The following is a 10,950-nucleotide window of genomic DNA, read 5'->3' as shown; positions in this document are numbered from 1 at the left end:
GACATGGAGCTACTGGAGAGAGTCCAATGCAGGGCTACAAAGACGATCAGAGGGCTGGAGCATCTGCCCTATGAGGAACGGCTGTGAGAGCTGGGCCTGTTCAGCCTGGGGAAGAGAAGACTGAGGGGGGATCTGATCAATGTGTTTAAGTACCTGAAGGGAGGGTGTCTAGAGGAACGGGGACAAACTCTTTTCAGTGGTGCCAAGTGACAGGAGAAGAGGCAATGGGYACAAACTGAGACACAGGAAGTTCTGCCCGAACATGAGGAAGAACTTATTTCCTGTGAGTGACGGAGCACTGGAGCAGGTTGCCCAGAGAGGTTGTGGAATCTCCTTCTCTGGGGATATTCACGGCCCACCTGGACACAACCCTGTCTAACAYGCTCTAGGTGACCCTGCTGAGTGGGGAGGTTGGACTAGATGATCTCCAGAGGTCCCTTCCAACCTCAATCATTCTGTGATTCTGTGATTCTTTGGTAGAAAACTTCAACACCCCAGGTGTCTCATTTGMGGCTTAAATCTTTGCTTGTATTTCCTGAAGCTGAATGTGCTAAAGCACGCCAGTGTACCAGCAGGTATTTTAAGCATATTTTGGAAACTTAGGGCCACAGTTAACAAGAAGACTGGAAGGTCATTGGATTTAATGTGCTTCTGAGACTGCTCTTAGTCTTGTAGTTTGGACAAAGACTGGTACTTCCATTTTACTGACAGGACTTCTTTCCTCTTAGGAATTTCATAAGGAAAGAAGGTGGCTGTGACTCACCAGTCAGTGTTTAGGCCARAGTTTGTCTGAGAGAATTAGATCACTTGAAAATCTTACTCATCAAATGCCTCCTATAATTAATTGCACTAATTTACATTTGTAGAGATTTGTAAGGCAAACATTAAAATTGGCACAAATGAAGAATGAATGGAAATGTGTATGTGTGTAACCACCCAAAGAAGCAGCAGACTAAAGAGTTAAAACAATGGCCTGTACTGATAATGAAGGGCCTTTTCCCAGGATACCATTCCCAGGCCACCATTCCTAGGAGTAAAATTGAGGAACAGGTCCCTTTTGTCAAGACCACAGCACAGATGACTTGTCAACAGAAGTCTATGCACTCTGACAGCAGGAGGATGGCCGCAGGGTTGCAGTATATCAGCTACACCGTTACTTTTCCTGTTAGTCCACCCAGAAAAAGACTATAGATACAGTCTATATCCTCCAAACAAGTTAAAACAGACAGTGGGCAGCAACCTGGTCTAGAGTTCACGGAGGCTGAAGTAAGCAAAATTCTGAGGCAAAGGACAACCCTGTAATAGCTGATGACCCCTAAAGGGTATAAAAGACCTGTTCACAAACTAACTTGTCATTTGCAATCAAGAATAACCACAGACATGATAAGGACTTAATAGCWACAGTGTATTGTCCTCTGTATTGTACCAAAGTGATGCTGACCAGAGTAGCTGGGCACACATATTTTGGTATTTGTAAGAATATGAGTGTAAGTGTGAGTAAATAAAAACTATGAGAGAATAATTGTGAGTGAAAAGAACCAATTTATTTAGAAATTTTGTAAATAAATGTCACCTTGCCTTTCCAAACAATCTTGCACTGAATTTTGTTATGCTAAATCCCCTACACATTAAATCATATAAAACARGTCTTCAAAAGAGTAACAATGTTCTCTGCTTCTTTGATTCTATGCAAAGGAAAGAAAAATCAGCCTTTTGTTTTCCCATTGAGTGTATTTTTGCAGTCCGCCTTAAATATGAAAAGGAATTTCTTTAATGAAATATTAATACTGACATCATTAGCTACTATACAGAAGCATCTGGCTTTATGTTGCAGATGCCTGATTTTGACCTATCTATTAAAAGATGTATGAGTAAGTGGTATTCTGCATTATGCCTGTACAATTCCAGGGCAATTCCATTACTTTTACTGACCACATTAGACTAAGAGAATATGGAGCTACTATATTCTTATTGTTTTTTCAAAACACACATATATATAAAACCTTAGAGAGAACATATTCTGTATAAAAACTGAATAAAATGACATCACCAGTTCATTCATATATTATGAAATATTACCCTTCAGTAACTGTATGGTGTCAAAGCTATATTCTTTTAAGTAAAAATACAGTGGGTTAAAGGAAAAATAAAGGAGAAAAATGTAGTGTTTAAAATATATGAGTGAGTACTCATGATGTTTTACATTGATTTAGTAAATATGTTAAAGTATAGAAAGCTTCAGAAAGAAAAAAAAAACTTTTCACTGACAATATCTGTAGCTGGGAAAGAAAATATGTGTTCAGGACATTTTTGGAGTTCCTATGGAAATTAATTTATCATCACTTCAGACRTCTAAATGACACCTCAGTCTGAGATAGTCACCTTATAAACTCTCTAACTGATGGAGAAAAACAGGCACCTCCAGAAGGTGATTTGACTGGCTCATCTTAGAATGACATGAATGTCACTACCTGGCATTCATGAATAAGTATTTCTCAGGGTACTTATTTCTCTGAACTGCCTAGAAAGGCCACCTACAGTAACAAGCTTTAGAAGCAAATGTGTAACTTTTATATCTCTGAAGTTAGAAGAGATTCCTTTGCCCTGCCAGACAAAGGAACATGAATTATCCTCTACTACACACTAGAGTATTCCTTCAAGTCTTCCATTAGTTTTCCTCTTAAAAATTCAAGCATACCCTCTCCTCAGTTAAGGAAATTAGAGACAAGATAATAAAATATTTTTTGTAATATTTTAAAGTCTTTTTCATTACTTTATTATTTACTTCTTACATAAGCTAGTTCAGGCCTTTTAAGTTTTTGCATAAAACAGCCCATCCACTTTTCTTTAAAATCTTGCTAAGTATAAACCAAGTCTTTATTTATGCTAAATGCTAGCAAAACATATGTAACTCCCCTCTCCTTCCTTCTCCTGCCATCCCTGTAGTTACATTGGAATGCATATATTCTCTAAAAGTAAAATGCTACTTTCTGAAATGAAAAATAATGACTGTACCTATTATAACGTGCATGCCAAGTCTCGCCAAATGCTTCACAGTTTGGTAACCAATTCCTTTAGCACCTCCAGTCACTATAGCAACCTTTCCATTTTGTGTAGGGAAAACTATATGAAGAAAGAGACATAATACAAGGTTAGTTCAAAGTAGCAATGATTATGAATTTAAGATCTATTTTATAGTGGCATACATTTAACAGACAACCTAAGCTGGGCCAGTAAACAATGTGAAAAACAAACTCTGCACAGCAATAAAAAGTACAGAACATTTGATATTATTAACCACATTATAATCTTCCAATATTAACAGTTCTTGAAAGACTAAGGTTGATGATATAAAAGCCATAGATCCTGTCCAGAAAATAAAGTTACTCATTTCTGTTTGCCTGCATCCTGTTATCCTGTAATAAACTGTCCTCTAAAAATTTTATCTTCTGATACCCATCCGTCGAGAGATTATTTCATCAATCATGCTCTCAGGGGAAAACATCAGCTAGCAGCATGCCGCCCTGAAAATTTTGTGAATGACAAAGGAGAGAGCTTTGCCTTCTCTGCACCAGTAACACCGGAGATACAGTAAATATTTCAGTCAAAGAAAACACATGCAAACAAAGGACAGAACCCAATTTACTGAATTTAGCTGGSTAACTGAGTACTCTCCTTACTGGGAATCATGGGGCCGCGGCGCCCGCAGGAAAGAGGAGGCTGTTTAGCCCATCAGAGCAGTCTCTCATAGAAGCCCTAGTTTCTGATGCCCACAGCTGGCTGCACACCAGCTCCACCCCAGCACGGGCTTCCTATCCCAGACAATAAGTGACCTGGCGAGCAGGACACATTCCCCAAATTTATGAAATTAGGTAGGGGCTTATGAGATCCCTCTCTCCCAGGGGCTGGTTAGGCTTYTGGCCCACATCTCCCTCTTCCCTTCTCCACCCACAGGAGGAGGCAAAGGGTGGCTGCCCCGGCACTGGTGAGGCGACAACAGTCCGACCATGGGCAGCTGGCCCGTCCATAGGCGGCCAACTCTCGGGGAGGGGGCTGGTGGCCTGCAGCAGCGTGGGAAGCTGCTGTCCCAGATGAGACATTTCCTCCTGCCTGTGGGCCATCGAGGCAAAAGGCCCCCTGAATGCAAAAAAGGGGGCTGAATTTGCCCACAGGACCATAACACTGGAGGAGTGGATTGCGAGATTGGCTTTAGGCACTGAAGTCCAATTTGTTACAAGACTGAGAAGGACCAGCTGCTATGCAGAATTCCTGCCTGATGCCCAGCTCCCTACGTCTTCTCAGTGTTATTACAAGTCCAGAATTTACGTATGAAATGTATGCCTCCCTTACCATCACCAATGAACTGCTCTTTCTTGCATCGTCTTCGAAACGATGCACAGGATTGTGAAAGCCTTACTCACGCGAGCAGTCAAAGGATCCTACGAAGGTAAGCAGTTTTCCCATGTGGATGAGGATTGCATCATCCAGCTTGGTAGAAAATGTTCTTGCTCTACCAAGAAAGACAGAGTACTCCAGCCAAAGAAGAACGGAGGCTGCCAGGCAGGGATTTTAATTGAATTGTTTGGGTAGAAATAAGTCAAACAGAAAATATGATTTTTGATGAGGTGGCAAATCTTTCCTGTGAATCACATGTAGTCTTTATACTACTGAGGTGAATTTCTATTTGCTTTTTAAAACAAGCTGGTAGATACTTGTACAGGAAAAAAATGTGTTGAATGTTTCATTTTGCCATAGTGTCTGTAGGCAATGTTATAGATAACAAACGTAAAAAGATGCCAACGTTTATCTGTCAAAGTGCTTTCTAATTCATTTTCCAGGTTTTTAGGGAATCTCTTTGTTGGGTAACACAAGCTTATTTTTTATATGGTTATGAAGCATAGCACTAGTGCTACTATTAATTGCTTTCCTCATAGCAACTTCAAAAAGGACTCGGATTTTACCGTTTCTTAAAAACACAGTCCTCTCCAGTACGATTTAAACTGAAATTCCATTTCCTTTGGGTAACTACATTATTTTTTCCATCTGTGTAGAGTGGGAATTGTTTGCAATTATTTGGAAGCTAATTTTTATTTCAATGATAGCCATGAAAATATGTGTCCTAAAAACTATCATTTGGGGTAAATAAAACTCTACCAAGAGTAAAGTTCAGTTAGATATATAAGCATTCCTGCTTATTTCCACTAAAACAACACACAACATCACAACAAACTCTGAGATGTTCACATTATTGTAGTAATTCAGCCTGGAAATTAAAAATAGGTCTGATACTAAATACTTGGCTAAATTTTTGATTCCATGTAGTCTTTTTTAATTGCTTATTACTTTACTGAACTTTACTTTTTTGGATGATGTTTTTCCTGGTCTGTTCTCCATCACTGAAACAGAAAAAAAAAGAAAAAAAAAAGAAAGAAAGAAAGAAAATGGTTTTGCACTTTTTGAAAATGCAGACAAGAAATGAAGATTTTAAAGAGGAAAAAAAAAGGTTTTGGTGTGACACAAGATGTCACTTCTCTGTGAATAGCCCTTGGGCCCCACAGAGACCAGATAGATCTGAAATTTGGCCAGTACTTAATCTTTTCAGTCACTGAATGAAAACTACTGCCTGAACAATTTTAGTCCTTAAAAAGGGAAACCAATAGGCAGGTACTGTKCAGCTTGCGTGGCATTTTAGACTACCTGAAGACAAAAACACATTCCCTTGTGCCAAAGGTGTGCAGAAAGGAGACAGATCTCTTAAACAGAAACAGGGCAATATTACATGCAAGAAGGCAGCCAGTCCTGTTAAGGCATATCCTGAAATGGCGAGGACAAAAACTACAAGAAAAAGAAACAAAAATGGCCTCCAAAACTGATAGGATTTTGAGGAGGAAAACAGCATGTATGTTAACAAAAAGTCTCTCCTCAAAGCAGTCTCTGGTAGAGGTTCAAAGGTCTGGATTCCCTGGCACGTTTAGCTTCACCAAGAAGTACATATAACACTTCAGTGAGAAAAAAAAGTTAAGTAAAAGTTTAATGCACCAATACTTTAGTTTCTTATATCCCAGTTCAGGCTTGTTAACTCAAAAATTTCAAGACACTTGAAAAGGAGCTCTTGGTAAGCAAATACTCCTTAGGTCAACTGAGTCCACACTGCAAGGCCTACCTGAAGGCTTTTCAGAAAGGGCTAAACAGGTTTCAATTCAGATAAGGAGCATTAGCATTGCACTGATGTTAAAGTAGGGAATGCCGTTCCTGGACATGGCAGTTACGTGTGTGCAGTCTGCGTGTGGCAAATGCATATGTATTTGTAAATCTAGAAGGTAAAAACATGTTTTTGTGTTTACTAAGTAATTTTCTTTAAAAGTTTAATCTAATCACAATGTATATTGAAAATTATGCTATAAAGGTTTATGAAGCAAGTTGCATAAATGCAAGGTTTGTTTGCTCCCCCTTTCTGTTTATTTTTCAATCATCTCATCTATATATTAGGGTCTATAATCCAGAGGAAAACAGAGGAAAGTGAAGTAACTTCCATTTCAGCTATTGTGAAACAAGTAAATAAACAATAACAAAAAAATTGTAACAACAGCAAAAGATTCTTCAAGAAGAATTGCTCTGTTTAAGCAAAAGTACATTCTTTTCCTTCTCAGTTATCTTCCTATGCTTCCTTCTGCTTCCTCCCTTCTCATCACCTTATCGATCTGTGATTTGAATTTTATGTTGTATATACATGCTGTATCTGTCTATATCTGTCTATCAAACATCACATTTTCATGCAAAATTATTTCATTTAGAATAAACTGAGTGAAAGAGGAGGGGAAAAGGAAGCCAGGAATAGGAGAAGAGATAACATACAGGAAAAGGGAAGTCAGAAGAGCAAAGTGATAACAGATACCACTATGATGAAGTGGTGTTTAACAGAGGACAGTGAAGGAAAATGCCTGGTCCTATCTTACCCATCAGGGCTGCAGAGCAGACACTCAGATCAGGTACATTACTAACTTGCAAATAAGAGCAAAACAGACACACAGACTTCACTGCAGGAAAGCATTCAGCCAGATCGTATATTGCAGACTATTTTAAAATAGGCCATTTTTGCACCTGCCTCCAACAACCTAAGAAAGCACTCAGGAAAATCAAGATTTTTTTTTTTTTTTTTTTTTTTTTAAGGAAGGAATGAGGGTTGACACACTAGTAAATGGTAAATATCTGTTTATTTACAACAGGTACAATATATAACTTTCACAGAACATAGTTTTGAATAGATATAACAGCATTATATCAGAACTCAGTATATCAGTTTCTAAATCTAAAATGGGAAGCAAAGAGCCATTAAAAACTGCAATAAATCTGTTGGAAAAAAAGTCCTCATCCCTCCATTTTTTTTAAAAAAAAATCAGTATAAACATGTGCATTTTCTCCATCAAGATAGATACCTTAATGTAAAAAAGAATCTCCAGGAAGATGAGATGCTGCTAGTTTTTACTTCAACACAGCCAGCCAACATCAAATTCAGGTACACTGTATAAGTCAGCTATAACTAATTATAGTAAAATACAGTCCATGAGTGTCTTGTTTCCTCTAGAATTCTACTGGCATGTAGCTGAAAACACCTTTTTCCCAATGCAACATAACACAGCACTTCCAAAACAGATCTGGGCTCAGGCTGCTTTTCCAGCTGATATGGTTTTATTTTGTGTGACAGCTTGAGCTAAACACTGCTCGGCACTGGAGAGTCCCCTCCGAGGCAGGTGGCGGCGATGTCCCAGTGGGTTTCCTACACCAAGCAGATTCTCTTTGACAGTTCTTGCACCTAATATAAAATATTTCAGCTCACTTCTGCTTCTGCTCCTGAAAAGGAGGTAGATACTGATCTCAATTACAGAGGTGTAACTCCAATAATTTCATTGTGGGCTATTAGAACAGCACAATATCGGTGTTAATGAAAAACCCTGACCAGGCAGAATCTGTTCATTTCCCTTTATGTTCAAAGAAACTAGCCTGCTGTCTTTAAGCACTGATTTATCACGTCAAAGTTGGATAGAACCTTATCTGGTGAAGGTTCTGCCTGCAGCTCGAATTATTCAAAACAAAGAARCTCATCTACTCTGAAAATGGATTAAACTAAAACAGAAAAACACAGATTTATTCCGGAATAAATATGTCCAAAAATTAAGCTATTTCAGAATAATCACTGTGCTTTTAAATACTTTTCCTTAATCTGAAATAACTTAGGTGTATAGACACATCCTCACATACAGCTAATATTATGAAGAATTTAAGACAAATTCTGTATTTTTTAAACAAAATAAAAATACCAATTTTCTAGAGGCTCTTAGAGAACTCTCAAGATGTCTGTGTAATTGCTAAAACCACAGAGAAATAAAACAGAATGCTGCTCTGTATCAATTTCCAGTCCCTGCTGGTAAAATCTCAATTTCAGAGGTATGAATAGGGGTAAGTCAAAATAAAACAGAAGCATTAAACTGACTTCTTTGAAGAAATGTACTATGTAAACACAGATAATGCAAATCCTGAAGAAAACGCCCCCCTTAAAAGTTGATTGCTTTAGTATTCTGCAAGCTTTACAACACAGCCTGTTTGAGGCAAAAAAGTATTACAAGTTTATTGCGAAGTACAAATCAAATTGCTTCAAATTTTTATTAAGTCTCATCTCCTACCCTATTAAACCCACATCTGCACTGTTGAATATTATGAGTCATGTGGACATTAAAATATAATATCTTTATAATAATATCTTCACTAAAACCTCTTTTTAAGACATTAAAGGCCAAAGGCATAATTTTGATTGTCTGAATAAGTCCAATCCTTATTGGTCAAGAAAGACAAACACTGCTGAAGATATCCAACAAGCTGGTCAGAGAGGCCACCTGAGAGGCACTGAACTGGGCACTGAGCACAGGGCGTTTGATAGAATTTTTGCTGAAGAGACCTCCACAGACAAATTTAACTAATTCCAGTTATTTTTTTCTTTTCTCCTATAACTGAATAATTTACATGCAAATACTACGCCTGAAGGTAACTGGCAGAACCACAAATGGAAAAGAAAGAAAAAAAGAAAGAGAAAAAAGAAAGAGAAAGAAGAGAAAGAAGAGAAAGAAAGAGAAAGAAGAAAAAGAAAAAGAAAGAGAAAGAAGAAAGAAGAAAAAGAAAGAGAAAGAAGAAAAAGAGAAAGAAAGAGAAAGAGAAAGAAGAAAAAGAAAGAGAAAGAGAAAGAGAAAGAGAAAGAGAAAGAAAGAGAAAGAGAAAGAGAAAGAGAAAGAAAGAGAAAGAGAAAGAGAAAGAGAAAGAGAAAGAGAAAGAGAAAGAAAGAAGAGAAAGAAAAAGAAAGAAGAAGAAGAAAGAAAAAGAAAAAGAAAAAGAGAAAAAAGAGGAAAAAGAGGAAAAAGAAAAAGACATCTGACATCCTGACATCTGCTGGAGGGACTACACAGCAAGGCACAAACAGTCCAGGAAGCTCCTGCAGTGCATTGATGATAACTTCTTGTCACAAATGGTGGTGGAGCCTACGAGGAAGGGTGTCCTGCTGGACCTTGTCCTTACCAACAAAGAGGGACTGGTTAGAGATGTGAAGGTTGGGGGCAGCCTTGGCTGCAGTGACCACGAGATGGTGGAGTTCAGGATCCTGCAGGAAAGGAGTAAGGCAACAAGCAGGATTGCAACCCTGGACTTCAGGAGAGCGGACTTTGGGCTCTTCAGAGACCTAATTGGTGGAGTCTCATGGGTTAAGGCCCTAGAAGGAAGGGGGGTCCAGGAGAGCTGGCTAGTATTCAAACATCACTTCCTCCAAGCCCAAGAGCGGTGCATCCCTATGAATAAGAAGTGCAGCAAAGGGGGCAGGAGACCTGCATGGGTGAGCAAGGAGCTCCTGGTCAAGTTCAGACAGAAGAAGAAAGTACACAGAAAGTGGAAGAGGAGACAGGCCACTTGGGAGAATTATAGGAATGCAGTCAGAGAACGTAGAGATGTGGCGAGGAAGGCTAAGGCCCAGCTGGAGTTGAGTCTGGCAAGGGATGTCAAGGACAATAGGAAGGGCTTCTTCAAATACATCAGCAGCAAGAAGAGAACTTGGGAAAATGTGGGCCCGSTATGTGTGCCCTGGTGACAAGGGATACAGAGAAGGCAGAATTACTGAGTGCCTTCTTTGCTTCAGTCTTCACTGCTAAGGGCAGATCCCAGGAATCCTGCAGCCTGGATGTGAGGGAGAAAGTTTGGAGAAAGTCTGGAGAAGGGAAGACTTTCCTTTGGTTCAGGAGGATAGAATTAGAGACCTTCTGGCAGGCTAGACATCCACAAATCCATGGGATGCACCCACGGGTACTGAGGGAGCTGGCAGATGTTATTGACAGGCCGCTCTCCATCATCTTTGAAAGGTCGTGGAAAACTGGAGAGGTGCCTGAGCACTGGAAGAAAGCCAATGTCACTCCAGTCTTCAAGAAGGGCAAGAAGGAGGACCCAAGAAACTACAGGCCAGTCAGCCTCACCTCCATCCCTGGAARGGKGATGGAACAGCTCATYCTGGATGTCATCTCCAGGCATATGGAGGAAAAGAAGGTGATCAGGAGTAGCCAGCATGGATTCACCAACGGGAAATCACACTTAACCAATATGAGAGCCTTCTATGACAGCATGATTGGTTGGGTAGGTGAGAGCAGAGCAGTGGATGTTGTGTACCTTGACTTGAGCAAGGCTTTTGACACTGTCTCCCATAACATCCTCCTACATAAGCTCAGGAAGTGTGGGTTAGATGAGTGGACAGTGAGGTGGATTGAGAACTGGCTGAAAGGCAGAGCTTAGAGGGTCATCGTCAGTGGAGTGGAATCTAGTTRGAGGCCTGTGGCTAGTGGCGTCCCCCAGGGCTCAGTACTGGGGCCAGTCTTTTTCAACTTCTTCATCAATGACCTGGATGAGGGGACAGAGTGCCTCCTC

At 39.6% G+C, this 10,950-nt stretch overlaps 1 protein-coding gene across 1 annotated transcript in view; it reads right to left on the bottom strand.

The window, feature by feature from the left end:
- DHRSX (dehydrogenase/reductase X-linked) overlaps nt 1-10,950 on the bottom strand; it is a gene marked incomplete at its 5' end in the record, with an annotated part of 174,787 nt that overhangs the window by 129,252 nt on the left and 34,585 nt on the right. The window contains one exon of the mRNA XM_085321598.1: nt 3,016-3,123. Coding sequence (XP_085177724.1) covers nt 3,016-3,123 — 108 coding nt within the window. The remainder of the gene's footprint in view (nt 1-3,015; nt 3,124-10,950) is intronic.

Source organism: Rhea americana, unplaced genomic scaffold, assembly GCF_003343005.1.
Source record: "Rhea americana isolate MKP2758 unplaced genomic scaffold, rheAme1 scaffold_7, whole genome shotgun sequence".
In the NCBI taxonomy this organism is placed as follows: Eukaryota; Metazoa; Chordata; class Aves; order Rheiformes; family Rheidae; genus Rhea; species Rhea americana.
Note: the sequence above shows the minus strand (reverse complement) of the source record. Positions and strands in the feature narration are given on the sequence as shown.